A 19454-nucleotide genomic window follows, 5' to 3' on the forward strand; every position below is an offset into this window, starting at 1 on the left:
TTAACAAACTAAGCTGTGAGTGGCTGGATGAGACCACAGTTATCTTTGTATCCTTAGTTCAGGTCAGTCATACCTGGCATGGAATGTTTCTTTTTTCATTATTTAAATAAACAGACTTAACTTTCTTCTGGTTGGTTATGTTCTGAGCCCTTGTCATTGAACTTGGCCTTTTATCTCAGAAGTTGAAGGTTCCCCTAGAGACAGCTGCAAAGTTCCCAGAACACTAAACACACCACAGTTAATTAACTATCAAGTGGGCTGCGCTGGATCAACATCCCAAAACACAAAGTTGGAGCAAGAACAGGAGCAGGAGAATAATGGAAGCTGCCCCGTCCAGATGCCTGTTTCTATTATTTCTCTTCACGTGCTGGCTGTCCCTGGAAGTTGTTGCTGAAGTTCAGGGATCCTCAGGTAAAAGAAAAAAGCACTTGGGCGGCCAGAGGGTGAAAGTATAGTTAAGAGAAAGGCAGAAAACCTGGTAGTACTCTCCTGGTAGAGAAGAGAAATGTATCCTGGTAGAGAAGAGAAAAGTCTGGCAGTACCCATCAGAGAGAGACCATATGGTGGGGTCATGCTCCATATGTTAGTAAAATAAAGCCTTTAAATGATAACAGTACCCCTAGATTACCTTGGCTCTAGCATAGAGACAAAATGTATACATGCTTCTCATTATTTAGAGATGCTTCTTCTCCACTCAGTAGTCCAACCTCTTCAGCATTTCTCTCACTCTCCTCCATGTCTAGATGGTCCTGGTGACTCCCAGGGCCCTGTGAGGCTCACAGATGTCCCGGCTGCCGTGGAATTCCTTGCTGCTGCTGATGTGGCTGTTGTGGGCTTCTTCCAGGTTTGTCCAGATACCCCACTTGCTATTGCCCCAAAGAACAAGGAATGTTCTACCTTAGACAGTTTCTTGCTGGGCAGGTGACACTGAATTAGAAACCAAAGGACACAAAGTCTTGTCTCCAGTTCAGCTTGCCAATCAACACCTCTCAATTTCAAGACATTCCCAGTCTCTGAATTATGTTGCTGCTGGCTGGGATGCCTCTTTGATGCATGATTTGAAGTTTAGCCACTATCTAGATTGCTCAGGCTGGGGCCTAAGGTAATCCAACTTCTATCATCCATACAACACATCAGTCAGTAACCTCCTCTGACTAAAAGTTCTTAGCAAAGAGGCAGCTTCTCATTCTTCTTTCCCTCTATCTGCTCTGAAATGTTGAAAAAGGATAGCCAAAGTGTTAGACACCATCTTCCAAATTGGCCACCTGGCTCATCAAAGCAGTCAAAAAGGGAGAGGACCTCATTCAAGCATTTTTATCTTTCTCTGGAGGTAGCATCTAGATTCTCACAGTAGAAAGCCCCTCCTCTTTCATTGCAGACACTCTTGTGTGTCTGCATTCATTAATTCCAACCCCCCATCGCCCTGTTGATTCTGCGTACACAGCTAGAAGTAGATGCAATGAGATACAAGTGAGAGAGCAAGTTAGGGAGCACATTTTTTCAGTGATGAAAAATCTAAACTATAGACAAAATCAGCTACCCTCAGAAAGGGAAGGAGGGGCAAGAAGGCAGAACTGGAGGAATGTGCAATAACTCCAACAGCCACCAGATGCCGTCATTTGATCCACAAGCAATTGCATTCAAGGGAGCAGGGGAAAGTCTATGGTAACAATACTTTGTAGCTTCAAATAAATGCCGCACATCCTTTCCAGATGAGGAGGATAGGCAAGGTATCAACACCCTCTGCTTGAGCCCAGATGCAAGGTCAGTCATCTTTTCTCTTTGTCCATCTGCTCCTTCAGCCCAGAGAGATGTCAGGGAGGAATATGTCCACTCCAGTTTATTACCTGGAGCTATAGGAAAATGTCATGTGACAGCAGAGAAAATGAAGCCAACTTGCAAGGGAAGGACTAGAATCATCAATTAGAAGTGACTTCCCGCTCCCTTGTGCAGGCCTCCATTTGAGAACTGGGGCAAGACATACACTGTCTCCAAAAGTTTGCATATGGGGAGGCAGCCTGTTCTTCCACCTTGCACAAATATCTGTTAATAAAACTTCTTAAGCTTCTATTTTAATTTCTTTTATTCTTATGTTTTTTTTTCTTTTGACCCTTTTGACAGCACCTACATTTTATCTTTGCATTTCTTTTTTCCTCCTCTAATAGTTTCCAAAACATTGTGTAAATCAACAGTGCAACCCAATTCTGCGGGTTTCTTTGATCTTGAGTTCCCTCTTAGTTGCTAATAATCTGTGCGTTCTATGGTAAGGCTAGACAAGTGTTCCAAGCTTAGCCACAATTTTGTAGTTACTTATTAACACATTTAATCTGGAAAATTCAACAGTGTCACTGCATATTTAGCCTGCATTCTTAGAGGCAAATGTTGTTTCATGGGACACTAAATCAAGGTCATGATTTCTGATGTGAGTGTGCATATTGCTAATCTTCCCTCTGTTTCTGTGTCTCTCCCCTCCAAAACAGTCTTTGTGGAGTTTTGTTTGTGTTCTTGTTTTTAGGATTTAGAAATACCAGTGGTGTCCATATTCCGTAGCATGGTGCAAAAATTCCAAGATGTGTCATTTGGAATCAGCACTGCTTCTGAGATTCTGGCCCACTACAACATCACTGGGAACACCATCTCCCTCTTTCGTCTGGTAAGTTGGGTGGGCATCTGGAAACAGTTTTTCCTGGGGTTGTGAATTCATAAAGGTGTGGGACTAGAAAGGACTCTGTGTCTTTAGTATTTGTGATGGTGCCAGGGCCAGGGACAATGACAAGGATGGTGACTCAACTCAAGCTCCACAAACAGATGCTGTCATGAAATGGAAAGAGGTCTGGACTGAGAGTCAGGAGACAGGATTTGTGGTACTATTTGTCCCTCACCAGCCATGTAATGTGGGCAAGTCACAACATTTTTGAGCTTCAATTTTTTTCATCTATAAAATAAAAGGGTCTTGTTTTATCATTTCTAAGGTCATTTTGAGCTCAAAAATTGCATAGTTTTATATCCTGATAGATGTAAACACTTACATTTATCAAACATGTTCTAAATAACTACTCTGTGGCCTATAAAGATACTGATAATAAAAACATTAAATATGTTCTTCACTCTCATAGATCTTGATATAGAGACTATAAACATAGTGAACAACATTTAAATGCAAAATAGGTCACTACAGAAAAAGTATTTCAAAGGATAAAATCTGTGTAGGTATACTGACAACACGTTTATGAAGGAGACAACTGGACTGGGATTTAAAGAGTCTTTAAAATTGGACTAAGTAGAGAATTCATGAGGAACATGGGAAAAAATTAAACGTAGTAAACATAGTAAAGCCATTTTGACTGGAACTGATGGTGCATGTTATAGAGAAGTATGATTGAAACCATAATGTGGAGAAAAATGATACAAGCTTAGTGGGTTTGCACCTAACTGGTTGATGTGGGAAAGCCCTTAACCCTTTAGAACAGGGGAGTAACCTGAGCAGGAATGTGCTTTAGTAAAATCATTTTGGCAGTAATGGTTAGGATGGATTATGAGGCAAAAATACAAGGGTAGAGAGAGAACTTTAGTCGGGCTGACAAGCTAGATCATGAACTAAGGGCATGTAATGAGAGGTAGTAATAGAAAATGAAGAAAAGAGGGGCCTCCCTGGTGGCGCAGCAGGTTGAGCATAGCGCTGTGAAGCTGTCCACAGTCTCTGCAGTGCTAGTTCAATTCCTAGCTGGCCAGGGAGAAACCCACATGGGCATGGCAGATCTCTCCTGCCTTGCCCGCTGCTCCCCTCAGCAGTGTCTTTGGTCCTTCTGCCTGTTCTGCTCCCCACTCTGACTCTGGTGACTTCTCTCACCCTCCTGTGCCTCTGACTGTACCCCAGTTCTTGTATAAATAAGTAAATATTAAAAAAAAAAAGAAAATGAAAGGTATATCCTACAATGAGTAGATATCAAAATTATAGAAAAGAGGCAAAATTTAAAGACAGAGTATACAGGAACAGTAAAGGCATACAAATAAATAGGGAGTCCTGGAATTTTAGTTGGTTGTTGAGTTTGTATTATTGATGGGCTAATAAAATAAAGATGACCAGAGTCCACTGGAAATGAAACACTGGGGCAAAAGACAAATTCCTCAAGATTTCTGGACTAAATGTCCCGCTCCCTCTAGCTTCTATCTTTTCTCTTTCATTTCTCACCCTAAAATCTCCTAAGTGTATTTTATATTCAGTGTCTACAACTTTGAGATCTTAAATACACTGTCCCAACACTCTTCCTAACCTACCTTATAGAATCCATGATCTGTGAAAGTAGTCTGTTTTGTTCACAACTTCATCCACAGAGCCTAGAACATTGGCTGTCATGTAGCAAGTGCTCATTGTTTGTTGAAGTGTAATCCTAAGGTGAGAGTATTCTTTCTCATATTTGACTACTATGTGTATGCAGAGGATTTGGAATGGTTTGTGGCTACCCTAGACCTCTCTCCTGCTTGCTGGATGTAATTATTGGGATGGGCTCATAAACACGATAGTCCTAACATGCTCAAAACTGAATTTATTATTTGTACCTGCTAAATTATGTTCTTTCCTCTAAAACATTATTTTACTGTATGTTACATTCTTTCATTCTCTAACTTATGTACCTCCTGTTTTATTGAATCTTTATTTCTACTTCATTCCTTATTTAGATTCTTAGCACCTTTGGCACAAATCATTTCAATAGCTTCTTTTTTTTTTAATAGAGGCATGTTTTTTATTTATTCATTTAATGTCTGTTTGTTTTGTTTGTTTATACATGCACTGGGTACAGTCAAAAGCTCAGGAGGGTGAGAGAATTCACCAGAGCCAGAGCGGGAGGCAGAGCAGGCAGAAGGACCGAAGTACACTGCTGAGGGGAGCAGCGGGTGGCAGGAGAGGTCTGCGCGCCATGTGGGACCCTCTTTCTGGTGGCCGGGGAGCAGCCGGGGATTGAACTGGCACTGCAGAGGCTGCGGGCAGCTTCGCAACCCAGCACTCAACCGCTGCACCACCGGGGAGGCCCCATTTCAATAGCTTCTTAACTGTTTTCCCTGTACAACTTTTTATTCAATTTCTAAATTGGTATCATAATGATTTATTAAATGTAAATTTGAGCATGGCACTCTCTTAAAAACTCCAGTTTCCCCATTTCTTACAAGACCAAAAAACCAAGATACTTAATGTTATATATGTTCTTTACCTGTTACACATGGCCACTACCTATTACATATGATCATGACCTCCTTCTCCATTTTTTTCCAGCATCTTTTCCATTTTTATCCCAGATGGGGATAAAGTCCCCATCTTGGACTTTATCCTCTCAGGATAAAGTCCCCATCTTGGACTTTATCCTCTCAATATCCAACTACATACAGTATGATGGTACAGTTTCAGTCTGATCCTCTGCCTAGAAGGCCACCACCCCCTCGTGCCCCTTTTCATGTAACCTCATCCAGCTAACTCCTCCTCAGCTCCCAATGAATAAATTCAGGAATTTCATCCTTCAGAAAACCACCTGAAATCTCCAAATTGGCTTACTATTCCTCTACAATTCCATACCTCTATACATATCTACCATCTTATAGTATATGTCATGTTTTGGTGTCTGTCTCACCCATTACCCCATTAGACGATGAACCATTCAAGGGCAGGAATCTCAACTAATTCTCCTTCATATTCCAAAGATCTGTTATATGTCTCTGTACCTACAAGAAACTCATAAAGTGTCTAAGGATATTATCCATCTCCAAATGTATGTCTGATAATGTGTGAGCCCCCTCAGAAATCCTTTCCCCACCTGGACAGCAGGTTTGCATTTTTGCCATTGTGAAATAAGGTGAAATCAAGCTCTTCTGTAAAAGCTTTGATAGGAATGATATGGAAGTTTAAGCCAATGCATCAGTAATAACTTTTTAATGAAAAAATCCTAATCAATTCCACAGCTCCATGGGTACTTCTCCCCCGGTTTATTTTTAGATTTGATTTAAATGTCTTAGTACTACCAAATACACATGTGGGTAAGAAAAGTAAGTCCTGTTGCTTTCAATGTCTCTGTAGGCTTTACATGCTCTAAAAGGCACGTTGGCTTTGTTTACAATTTCTTCTTTATAAAGCCCCGTTGATGACTTCTCAGAGCTGTTCATTCCTCTTTAGCATCTGTTTTTTGTTTACCATCAGTGACAGACCTACTCTGAGTGAACTCTTGAGACCTCTGCGGACAGGATTTATTTATGTACCATACCAAAACCAAACACACCTGTTCCAGCCTCACTCTACTGGCAGATCTAGGAGAGGTTCAACTTATGCCGTGCCAGCTTTTCAGAGAGACATTTTTTCCTCAGTTTACAATTTGAAGAATTTAGTAAATATTCTAACAGGATAATTATTCAGTAGTTTGGGATAACTTTTTTTTTTTTGAGGAGACACTATTAACCAAGATATTTTTTATTTTGACATATTAGGCAACATGAACTTGTTGCAAGTTTTCTGTTATCTACTTTCATCATAGGTCTAGATTTTGCCTTGTTTATTGCCTTTTTATGTCAGTTGCTAATTTATGTTAGCACTATTCTAAGTATTTCCCAATGTCCTAACACTTAACTCTCATAAGAATCTGATGAAATAATATGTATTATTCCTGCATTATCAATATAGAAACCTAAATTCCATGAGATTGATTCGGTTGCCCAAAGTCTCACAACTATAGAGTGACAGACACCTGATTTTTACCCAGCATTGCTCCCTCTAAATCATACTTTTTTACTCTACTACAGTGACTTCCTAAAGCACCTCGCTCTGAAGAAAACCTTTGTTTTTACTCCTAGATTCAATCTACTCTACTGTCCCTAATTCTAAAACCTGCTTTCTTAGATACTTTCTCCTAAATTTTGTCTCTATCCCCCTGGCACTTCTTTTTAAAAATAAATAAATAAATAAATAAATAAATAAATAAATAAATAATAATAGTCCCAAAGAATATCTAGTTGTTTTTTTTTTTAAGATTTATTTATTTATACAAGAACTGGAGTACAGTCCAGAGACACAGGAGGGTGAGAGAATACCAGAGACAGAGTGGGGAGCAGAGCAGGCAGACAACCAAAACACTGCTGAAGGGAGCAGGGGGCGAGACAGGAGAGATCTGCCGTGCCATGTGGGTATCTTCCTGGCCGGCCAGGAATCGAACCCACACTCAGAGGCTCAGACAGCTTCACAGTGCTGCACTCAACCCGCTGCGCCACCAGGGAGGCCCCCCGGCACTTCTTAATCAAATGCCAATATTTCTCAAGATTTAATCTCTGGCAAAGAAACCTCAAAATTTAGATGTACAGAATTTTCAATTTTAAGTCATACATTTTGAGATAAGCTGAAATTAGTGAAAAAAATAAAAACAAAACAATGAAACCATAGTGAATTGATATTACTGGATGCTTGAAATGTCAGAGCAAAGAGACAAAGAAACAAGCATACACAATATTCATGGAACACACTCACCAAAAATAGTGCATATAGACTATGTAATTGTGATCAGGGAAATTTTATGTAAAATGGAATAATAAGTTGCATATGACAACCTGCCTGCTTGTTGTGTATTACAGCTTGTCTTTTGTGAGTGTAACTGCAGGAACTTGTCCACACTCCCCAACAAGCTCTTACTGTTGCCCTAACAGAGATGGAACCCTGGGTTGAATAAACCATGAGCCTGTCCTAAAATGGAATGTCAGATATTTAAATTTTTACCTTGCTTTGGATTTTCTAAATGACTTGTATTTTAAGAAGTATAATAAACCAACTCTGACCCAGTAGGATAGTAAAGGAAGCATAGTAGAGACATTCTTACTTTCCTGTTACAATCATTTGCTAGGTAGCTACTATAAAAATGCACCTTGCTAAACAAAGAGAATCAGGAAGAACTAGTACATAAAAATAAACTGATAAAAAATGTAAGAAGGTATGTCAAATTATTCAATTCTTTCCTATGAAGTATATGTTTATCAAATACAACATAAGCTAAACAGCTTATATAATAAACTTGGGGACATATGGACATTTGTTTAATAACTGATTTCTCGGTGCTATCCAAGATATTTAGTATTAAAATTGTAGTGTAAATTAAAGTGTCTTTAATAAATTTTATGAAAACCCAGAGAAATCCATAGGAGTTCAAATGAGCAGAAAATGAGTATTAAATCTGTTGGTATGATGCAGTGTCTAAAACATAATCCACTTCAGATACTCTTGGAGAACCTCAAACTCATATTTTAAGGCAGCAGCCCTTTTGGTTTACTGTTTCTGTTTTTCTTCTGGTGCTCTCTTCTTGGGAAGAAAAATAATATGATATCTTAAGTAAAGTTCTTTCCAAAAACTGGAAAAATAAATTTAAAAAACCCTTTCCCAACTCCTGGTGCCAGGGTTAGATTTTTCTCTCCAGTGTATTATGCAAATAATTCCCTTTACTGAAGGGAGATTTCCTGTTCAAATGTTGTTTCCAAAAACCCTACACATGAATGTTCCAGAGTTTATTGGTTTAAGAAATAGTGAAATAATCAGACATGTTCATTAAAAGAAGTACTGCAAACTGGAGAGACTTCAGTAGGGTGGTTTTTATTAAAGCTCTTTGCTTTTTAGAGAATGTTATCACCACTTAACATTCTCTGCATCCACTGAACTTTTTAAGTCCAGGAACACCTGGAGTAACTGGTGTTTCCTGTCTTTTCTCCCTGTTCTGGGAAATGTGAGAAACTGCCTGGAAAAGAGCGGGGTGGGCGGGATCCTGGCCCACAGCACAGTGATATTAGTTAAGGCACGGACAGGCACCAGGCTTTTGAGTTCCTAGAAAAATATTCAGGAAGTATTTAGACTTACCAAATATTAAAAGGGCCTTGACTGTGGCTTTAATAATGATGATTTTGATGGTCACAGCAAAGCCTTATGTGCAAAGTAGACATGCCAGCTGGTAAAGCAGGATTTGAGCAGCAAGAAAGATCCTGTGCTCATTTTATCTCCCTCCTCACTGATTTGGGGAGGTCATGACAAAAGGGAGGGTAAGGACTCCACCTAAGAAGATTTTTTTCTCTGGCTTTTACATTTCTGCCTTTTTACTCCGAGAATTTTAGTACAATTAAAAATATAAAAGGACTTTACAGTTTAAAATATCCTATGGTTTTGATGAATTTTTTTTTCAAAATTCTTTTTTGGGAAGTAGAAATATTTTCCACCCTTAATATTTCTTTGTTTCATAAATTTGAGTTGTGAACAAAAGTCATAAAATAATGACTAGCTATATCCAGAATTAATAAAATTAACCATAAGGAGGGCACTAGACTTCTTGAAGTTTTATATTTCCTTTAATTAACCCAGTGGAAGACCTTCTTGAACAAAAGAAGTGAAAAGGGACTCCCTAGTGGCACAGGCGGTTGAGCGCCGCACTGTGAAGCTGTCTACAGCCTCTGCAGTGCGGGTTCAATCCTCGCTGGCCAGTGAGAATCCCACATGGTGAAGCAGACCTCTCCTGTCTTGCCCGCTGCTCCCCTCAGCAGTGTATTTCATCAGTCTGCCTGTTCTGTACCCTGCTCTGTCTCTGGTGAATCCTCTCACCCTCCCACACATCTGGCCTGTACACCAGTTCTTGTATAAAAATAAAAATAAATATTTTTTAAAATTTAAAAAAAAAAGAAGTGAAAAATAGAAAACTGAAATCATGCATGACAAAAATGAGTCATCTAGTAATCTCATTCTTTAGTAGCTTTAACCTTTGCCTGAATTCCCAAATGCATACACTGGAATGAGAATTAATCTGAGTTCACTGAGAGGATGGAAGGAAGAATCTTGGCAGTAAAATGTAGTTCTGATCCAGGGCAAGACATGGTTGGACAGAACTGATATGAGACAACAGATGAAAGGGAAGGGAGTTAAGGAGGTTTCCAAGGGTTGGTGGCCCAAGGATCTCAAAAGTGATCCAAACTATTTTAGGAAACAGAAATGTTCAGAACTGATCATTAATTCTGAAAGCATAGTTGCTATGAGTGATGGAAGCATAATCTTGTGTTTTCATGGGTATGGGTAGATTGGGAAAGGAAAGAGGAAATTCTGGGAACAATGAAGTATATGTGAAGTATGAAGTCCTATCTTTTAAGAGATATGAGTATGCAAAACTGGGATAATGAACCAGGTAACTTGACCATCTGTTTCACCAATGACCACCTTTCAAAAAGCTAAGCAAATAGTAATAAAAATAATAATAATAATTTAATGATAAGGCATTGGTAAATTAATGAGAGAGGAAAATATCTAGACAAAGATCTAGATAATAGAACTCAAAATCAGAAGGAAAAAGACAAATACTGGATAGTGTCGCTTACATGTGGAATATAGAGAAACAAAGCTAAGGATCAGAAAAAAATCAAACCAATAACAAACCCCAAAATCTGACTGCAGAATTGTGACTACCTGAGGGGGAGGATGGAGAGCAAAGTGTGGAAGGTCACAATGGACTATATGGAGGACTCTGGGTACCTTGGTGTGGGTGTGGTATGGTAACATATAACTGAAGGGTGTGATCCTATACCTCTAAATCACATATAATATTATAAACAAATGTTATTTCAATTAAAAAAAAGGTAAACCCTATGTTGGTACTGCTTTTTATCTGGGAAGTGCCTGGAAGTTCAAGAAGGAGCAACCAACAGTCTGAGAAGCTTTATAGCTTTTTTGAGACACTCAAAGAACCAGAAAAATAAATGCTGGAACTCAGGGCCTGGAAGAGAAAATAGGAGGTCGATCTAGTACAACATACTTTGATCTACTTTAGACTCTCAAGAGCAATATCCCCAAAACAAGAATGAAACTTCAGTAGATCCACCCTCCCATGGGCTAGAGCATAGATTCAAATCATGTCAATCCCTGAAATTGGATTAGGGTGATCATATATGAATATATATGTCAGAAAAAAGAGACTACCCTCAAAGTAATCTCGAAGGGGTGATACTAAGGTTCACAGATATTGGTTGGCATTTTCTGCTCATGTAAGATACACATACATTATAATCAGAACCCTGAACCCAGATAGATGTTCAACAGATACAAAGGCATATATATACCATGGGACTCCATCCTAAGAGTGTTCACTGTAACATTATCTTAATAACTAAAAACTAGAAATAAATACCCATCATAATAAATAAGTCTATGCTGCATATTCATAGTGTGGAATATTATGCAGCAAGGAAAATGAACTAATGATAACTACATGCAATAACATGGATAACACTTATAAATAAAATCTTAAGCAGAAGAAATGAAAAATACACACAAAAAGCAAGAAAAAGATAAAATTAAAAAATTATAGTATTTTTAAAATGCATCTTTAATTGGTAAAGCTATTAGGGAATAAAACAGTCACCATACAAGTCAGATTATCAGTTTTCTTTAGCAAAAAAAAGAAAGGATTATTAATTATATGGACACCGAGAGGGCTTCACGGATTCTGAATATTCCATTTCTTTACCTAAGTGAGGATTCCATAGTTGTTTGTGATAATTTATACTTTGTATTTTCTGCTTTTTTCTATATGTGTGTTTTATTTCATATTGAAAGGGTACATAAACCTGACCCTGAAAACTGCTCCTCTTACCCTTGGGTGGAGTTAAGTCTATTTACCTTGACTTCAAAGTCCTTCAGAAGTTTGCCCCAACCTACCCCAGATCTTGTCTCTTTCCTACCCACAATTAACATCTACTCCTATAATCACAAGAAACTAAATATGGCTTCCAGGGCCTGATGTTTCTCTTCTTTTAGCCTTTCACAAATACAGTTATTTAAAACTCCCTCTCCATCCTCATTCATCTGAATAAGTGCTAGCCAATTTCAGCACCTACCTCTTCCAGAAACTGTTCTGCTCTTCTCTAGATATCACCTTGGCCTTCCACTCCCTGTCAGGGACACTTACTATACTCTGTGGAACAGTTCTATTTACTTCTCTGATTCCCACAGGACAGGATTTCTCTGAATATCCAAGAGCAGGGAACATTTCCTATTTACCTTTCTGTCTGGCATGATAGATAATCCAAAACTACTTAACAATAACTGAATAAAGACAAACCAGTGACAATTTTATTCTTTTTTTTTTCTACCCAGGTAGATAATGAACAACTGAATTTGGAGAGTGAAGACATTGAAGGCATTGATGACACCAAATTAATCCGTTTCATTGAGATCCACAGCCTCCACTGGGTGACAGAGTACAACCATGTGGTAAACAAAAAACCCTGTACCCCATTCTTTAAGTTCCTATTTGAGAGAGGGTACTTGTCTCCATAGCAGAGATCATTGCCTCCAGTTCTGATCCTTTGACCAGTAATAACAGAAATCACCAATATCTGAACACCTAATTATTTATATCTCCTTCCGTACTACAATCCTTTAAGGTTGATAGACTTGGGTCTGCTCAACTAAGAAACAATGAGAAAAATTAAATGACCTCTCACATGACTAATGAGAAAATGCTGGCAGCAAAGTTAATGTGACTGATTCAAAAATGTTTGGCTTCTGCTTGCCTGAGACTATTTGGCTAAACCAAATGCAATCCTCCCTACAACACGCCATAGTGCACTTGTGAAACGCAAATACAATCTATGCTGAAGGTCCATTTATTTCCTAAAGCTCCAGTAACCAATACTTTAGGAAAAATACAATAAAAGTAAACTAATAGACAAATGAAATTTAAAAAATATAAGGCCCACTGACCACATATTTGGTGTCACAGCAATGTAAAGTTTCTTTAAAGATTGTTAAAGACCCTTTCACATTTTCTATGCTTCCTCCTTGTGGACAAATAAATTCTAGTCTGGCACTAGTTGCACATGCCTAGACGCTCATGGTGCATCTGCTTTCTTACCTGCTTTGTCTTCTTTGGTGTTGTGGGCTACACACAACTTGGGCAAAGTTTGGCCCACCTGTCCTGAATCTTCCAGCCTTCTAACACTCTAGAGCATATAGAGTGTGACAGTTATTCTATTATCCCTGACACAGATCATACACAGAGAGAGCATAACTTTCTAATGATCTATATCAGCTCAGAAATGCCGTGCATTCTCTAACCACCAAATGACACACATCAGGATTTGTAGAAATGACAAAGCACTTTCACTCCCATTTTCTCATTTAATCCTCACATTGTTTTGTTTTGTTTTGTTTTTGAGGTAAAAGACAGGAAATGATTATGCCCATTTTATAGAATAGAACATTGAAGATCTAAGTGACTTATTCAAGATCACATGGTTGATTAAGTAGGAAATGCATGATTTAAGGCAGAAAATTTAACTGATAATGCCTTAGCTCATATTGTCTAATTCCATTTTACAGAAGAGGAGATGGGGGTTCAGAAAAGAAAAGTAACTTCCTCAAGGCCATATGGTAATTAATTTAACCTTGAGAGACAATCATGTCCTGATTTGTTCACGACTGGCCTGTCTGAATGAATCCTGCAGTTTTTTCCATTGCCCCACACAGCCTGTGTAGAAAACACCCCTTTTCCTGTTGACTAAATTCCAGTCCACCTCTCATACCAAGCTGGTCTCCATGGGGTGGTGATTCTATTTCCATTTTTGCTAAGATTCCAAACCCACGCACTCAAGGGAGTGTTGGCAGCAATAATCAAGAAGCCATTTTTCTCCTAAACCGTCGTCATTCTGGTCATGTTGTCTAAAGAGCTGCCAGGAATGCATGTGAAACCAGGAAAGAGGATTGTATGGTTTCTGTTTCATGGCTCTAGTGTCCTGTAGTTCTGAGTTCTTATTTTTTTTATAGAGGCATGTTTTTATTTTATTTATTTGTTTGTTTGTTTGTTTTGTTTATACATGCACTGGGTACAGTCAGAAGCACGGGAGGGTGAGAGAATTCACCAGAGCCAGAGCGGGGAGCAGAGCAGGCAGAAGGACCGAAGTACACTGCTGAGGGGAGCAGCGGGTGGCAGGAGAGGTCTGCGCGCCATGTGGGACCCTCCTCCTGTGGCCAGGGAGCAGCCGGGGATCGAACCGGCGCCGCAGAGGCTGCGGGCAGCTTTGCAACCCAACGCTCAACCGCTGCGCCACCGGGGAGGCCCATGAGTTCTTATTTCTGGCCCTTCTCTTATCTTATGGAACTATGATGTTTCTATTTTAACTGCCACATTAGTGGTGAAGGAAAATCCCATCGAAAAGATATTAGCTAGGACTTTCTTTAGAGCAACAAGTTCAATTTGTATTGTGGCCATTTTATTTCCCAAAAGTTATATATATATTTTTTTCATTTGGATACCCGCCTACATAGCTATAGTTATTTCTCATGTATTGTTGATGCAGAGGTTTACACCAGTAACAACTGGGCAGAAACTCACAGCCATGGACTTGGCCTTCTATGTCTTTTAATACACACACTTAATACTTAGCATCAAGGAGAAAAATCAGACTGTGTCTTTTAGGATGAAATCAATCACTTATGCTTTGCCCAACCCCTTCTTCTAAAACAACTCTACCTTTTAACTCCTTGACTTTGATTTCCTGACTCTTCCCAGAACTGTTTACACTCCATCTTTCCTCTAGGAGGGTAAATGCATGCTCTAAATTTTAAGTTGTGAGATCTAGCAAAACATAAGCTAATTATTTATCATCCAGTCTCCAAAGTTTAAAAATCTAATGATTGGTTCCCAATACTAAGGAGAAAGTTTTGGGAGAGAACCCTTTGGACCCGCCTTGCCAACATGTTGGCCAACAGAGATAGGGAGTCTATGGAATGGTGTGTAGATTCCAAAAGGATCCTGTCCCTTACTCCCCACCATCCTGTAACTGCCCAACATTGGTCAACCCACTATCTCTCTCTTTCTCTCTCTTCCTGTGAACATGCTAGTTTTACAGCAATGCCTTCTGTAGTAGAAGCTCGCAGAGAAGAGAATGAATGGAATCTGTTTAAAACAGACACTTGCAGCATTATTTCAGGCAAAGGAAATGAAAGGAGCCTGTGCTTCAGTTTCTTCCTCTGTCTCCTCTCCTCAGTTTGGCTCATCACTGCCTCACTCCCCTCATTCACTAACAACTTCATGGGAAATCATCACCTTTAGTCAAAGAAAAAGGATCAATACTTCTGGTCTATTGAAGAGCTTACCTTATTGCTGACCTGAGGCATACTGTTTCAACCACTCTTAAGGTTTTGTAATTGACTGTGTGTGAAACAGCACATCCTAATGGCTAAGATCCAGATTCTAAATCCAAACTCTCTGGTGTAAATAAGGTCCATTGGGACTTTGGGAGATTTATTTCTTTCTGTGCCTCAACTTCCTCCTTTACAAAACTGAGACAATGAGACTGAAATTAGTTATTATACATAAAGACCTGAAAACAATGCTGGTCCTTAGTAAACACTGATAAGTGCTCCCTATCAATATATAACCAAGCCCACATTTTAAGTGTATCTAACTGCTCTCGTAACATAAAGAATTTTTAAAAGTGACTACTATGGGACCTCCCTGGTGGCGCAAGCATCAGCACTATGAAGCTATATGCAGCCACTGCAGCTCGAGTTCAATCCCCAGCCAGGGAGGTGACCCACATGGTGCAGCAGACCTCTCCTGCCTTGCCTGCTGCTCCCCTCAGCAGTGTATTTCAGTCAATCTGCATGTTCTGTTCCCCCCTCTGTCTCTGGTGAATCCTCTCAGGCTCCCCCCCCCCCATACCTCTGGCCTGAACACCAGCTCTTATATCCATAAATAAATAAATATTTTTTTTAAAAAAATGACTACTATGCTAGAGGATACTAGTTGACTATTAATGAATAACAGATTACCCCAAAATTTAGGCACTTAAAACACAAATTACCTCACATAGTTTCTGTCAGTCAACAGTTTGGGAATGACTAGGCTAAGTGCTTCTGATCTTGGGACTCTGAGGTTGCAAGCATTTGGTCAAGGCTGCAGTTATCTGAAGGTCTGACTGTGGATGGAGGATCTGCTTCCAAGCTGGCTCAATCACATGGCTGGTTAGTCAGCACTAGCTGCTAGTAGGAGGCCTTAATTCCTAGCAGTGTAAATCTCTTCATAGGGCTAGGTGAGGCCCCAACACTGGTCTGGCTTCCACAAGAGTGAGTGATAAAAAAGAGAACAAAGCAGGAGCCGTGATACATTTTATGAACTAACCTTAAAAGTCACAGTTCATCATTTCTGCATTATCTTATTGATTACTTGACTCAGCCTTATTCAGTATGTAGAGGTGGGCTATATGGAGGTGAATAAAAACCAGAGGGTGTAGCTTACTGAGTGTCATCTTAGAAGTGAGTTACCATGTGTGCTGTGGTTGGACAGGTCTCATTTACGTTGCTGTCTGCACTTACTGCAGAGTCACTAATGGCTGTTTTTCCTTCCTTTTTTTTTTTTTTCATTCAACTGTAATACTTTAATTTACTAGACTGCAATTGGTCTATTTAATAGCATGGTTCAGGTTCATCTACTACTCTTGATGAACAAGGCCTCCTCAGAGTATGAAGAAAGCATACAAAAATTCCAGAAGGCAGCTCAGCTCTTCCAAGGAAAGGTAAGTTTGGAATGGGAGATACCCTTTTGAATAGCCAGCCCTGGGACACTAGAAATGGGAAGAAGGGGCCAGAGAAGAGAGATAAATGAGGGAAACAGTATATATAAGGACTAATAAAGTTGGAACTGGAAAGTAATAAATCATATTACTCTGATTTAAAGGTTTAATGTATTTTTTATTGAAGGCTATATAATCATATCTCCCCTTCATGGTAAGTTTATTTCTTTTTTTCTGCATTCATAGGTGGAAAGAAATTGGAGACCCCAAATACTAAAAGTGAAAATTACCTTTTAGTCACAACTGCTTACTCTTTGTCATAATCTCTTAGGAGAAGTTTAAACCTTGGGCCTTATTTCTCAAATAAAGTCCCTATCATGTACTGGATGCCTACTGATATTGATTAAATAGGTATTTCTTTTCCTTCCTTACTTTGTGTAGTTCTGCCTGACATCACTGAAATAGTAAAACTTCAACCACTTCAAGACTACTGCATTGAACTAGAGACCTTTTCAAGGATAAGAACTTTTTGGTGGTTTTTTCCCAAATAATATTCACTTTTGCTGACTGTTTATAATCCTCTAACCAGAACATCCTAATGAAGAAGTGTGTTTTGAATAGAAGGTTTGATTTAATAATACACAATAGTTAATATAACCAAGCACTTAATATATGGTAGAAACTGCTAGAAATAAATGTACCCTCCCATTTAATCTTCCCCAACAAAAGCCCATTTTGCCAATGAGAAGCCTGAACCTCAGAGAAGTTGAATAATGTGACAAAGTCACACAGCTCAAAATTACTGGAGGTAAAATTTGAAATGTATTTATACTTTGAACCATTAGGTTATATTGTCTTTCCTAGGAACTCACTAAAGTCTCTCCCAACTCTATGTTCTTAAAATTAAATAAATTTGATCAAAGAGGCAAAATACCAAAGAAATGCGGTTTAAATGGATTGAGGTTTAAAATGTGTAGCACAGACCATATATTCAGTCATTGTAAACTGTAACAATAACAGGGTATCCTACTATCTCCAGAACCACAGGACCTCAGATAGATATTTCTCTTTTAAATTTCCCCAACTGCAGATTCTTTTTGTGTTGGTGGACAGTGGTGTGAAGGAAAATAAGAAAGTGATATCATATTTCAAACTAAAGGAATCTCAACTGCCTGCTTTGGCAATTTACCGCACTGTTGATGAAGAGCGGGATACACTGCCTGTTGAAGAAGTTTCAGTAGAACAGGTGCAAAACTTTTGTGATGGATTCCTGGCAGGAAAATTGTTGGTAAGTGTGAGAACACAGGTAAGGCAAGTTGGCTTCCTCTCTATGTCTCTTTTATTTCCTGTTAGATAAAAAGCCTTTGGACTCCATTAGATTTGAGTAAGAGCAAGCAAAGGTGGATGAAGATATGGTGGCCAGGGTCAGAATTATGTTAATAAGTCTCATCTGTGGAAACAGAACTCCAGAAGCATTTGGAAAGATTTTGCTTATTCAAAGGACCTGAATTTGGGATTTTGCTAATATATGCATAATATCAATGGAAGACAAATCAAATATACATAAAGAGTTCATGAGATAAAAACTGAAGATAGATTTAAGGACCTTCAAGAGTAATCAGATAGTTCAAGTGACTAATCTCAAAATTCAAAAACAAGAGTGGGCCCAAATCTAAATATCATTATCATAATGTTTTTCAGAGAGAAAATCATGATGCAAAAGAAAAGACTCCAAAGGTGGAACTCTGATTTTTGCCCTGATACTTCTGCCTATTAACCATTGTCTACAATATGCTGAATAAAAAGAAACAATTCAAACCTCAGAGACACTAAACGACAGGATCATCAGGTTTCCACAAACATGTGCACACACACGCTTTCTTTGTCATTAAAATCTCAATCACTGTCCTCATCCTTTCTTTTAAAATGCCTACATGGTCTCACTATTCATCCAATGGTCTCTCATGCATCTACACTATGTGGTCATACACTATAATATTCCAGTGGATGGAAGATTTCAGAGAAATACTGTGCTGCTCTGCGAAGAAGAGACATTCCTAGGGAGGGATTGTGCTGATTTGTCATTTAATATTGAATTTGTACACGACATATGACTTACACGCAACATAGTTTCTGCTCTTTCAAGTAACCTATAAGTTGAAACTTTACTTTTCTCACAAGCATGTGTCCCTCTCTAACTCGGTGTCAAAAATAAAAGGATGGTTTTAAACATTTTTCTAGAACTGTCTTTTTACCAGAATTTAAGTAATGTTTCTAAACCTCTGGTCTTAGTAGAATCAGGCCATTTACAGACTCTGTTTGTTTAACGTTCCTAACTCCCCATGTAAATGAACAACCCACAGAATAAATAAAAGGCAATCATGTTATAGGAAAAGACTGGCATCTCTTTGCAAGCTTAACCTTTTGTAAATACCTAGGTGCCCAACTAAGCAGTATGAACCTCAGCCTTCAGTGCCCACTGTTCAGTATCAGGCTATGAGCCACTCGTATGTTATTGTTCACTCTGTGGGTGGGCAGGGAGGTGGGTAGAGACTATTCTTCATGAGGATGGGTAATAAATGTGGCAAAGCAGCTAGGAATCAAATTAGATAAAAGCTTGGGGAATGGGTATGAGCAGGGGGCACTTGGCACTGGGGAAGGGAGGCCTGGGCTGACTCAGCATGCATTATTGCAGGTGAGGTGGGCAATGAAGTGTAGTTTGGCTGAGTGTCTCTTGCTCACAGGCTGTTCCTGTCAATACACAGATGCTACATTGTTCCCACGAGGCTCTTGGCTCAGAAAGAAAGTAACTAAGTGCTGAAGAGCTGAAAAACCACAGTGCACACCTAAGGATTGGTCCAAGTGAGGCACAGAGAGTGAAAGACTTAGTT

General features: G+C 39.0%; 1 protein-coding gene across 1 annotated transcript; it reads left to right on the top strand.

Moving 5' to 3' along the window:
- Positions 1-317: 317 nt before the first annotated feature.
- On the top strand, positions 318-18312 carry ERP27 (endoplasmic reticulum protein 27; the record flags this gene model as incomplete). Its single annotated transcript, XM_084255610.1, has 7 exons — positions 318-411; positions 744-844; positions 2516-2653; positions 12143-12259; positions 16441-16566; positions 17654-17851; positions 18265-18312. The coding sequence occupies 7 exons, from the start codon at positions 318-320 to the stop codon at positions 18310-18312; spliced, it is 822 nt and encodes a 273-aa protein (XP_084111736.1).
- Between the last annotated feature and the right edge of the window lie 1142 nt (positions 18313-19454).

This window comes from Talpa europaea (genome assembly GCF_964194135.1).
Source record: "Talpa europaea genome assembly, chromosome: 15".
NCBI classification, from domain to species: Eukaryota; Metazoa; Chordata; class Mammalia; order Eulipotyphla; family Talpidae; genus Talpa; species Talpa europaea.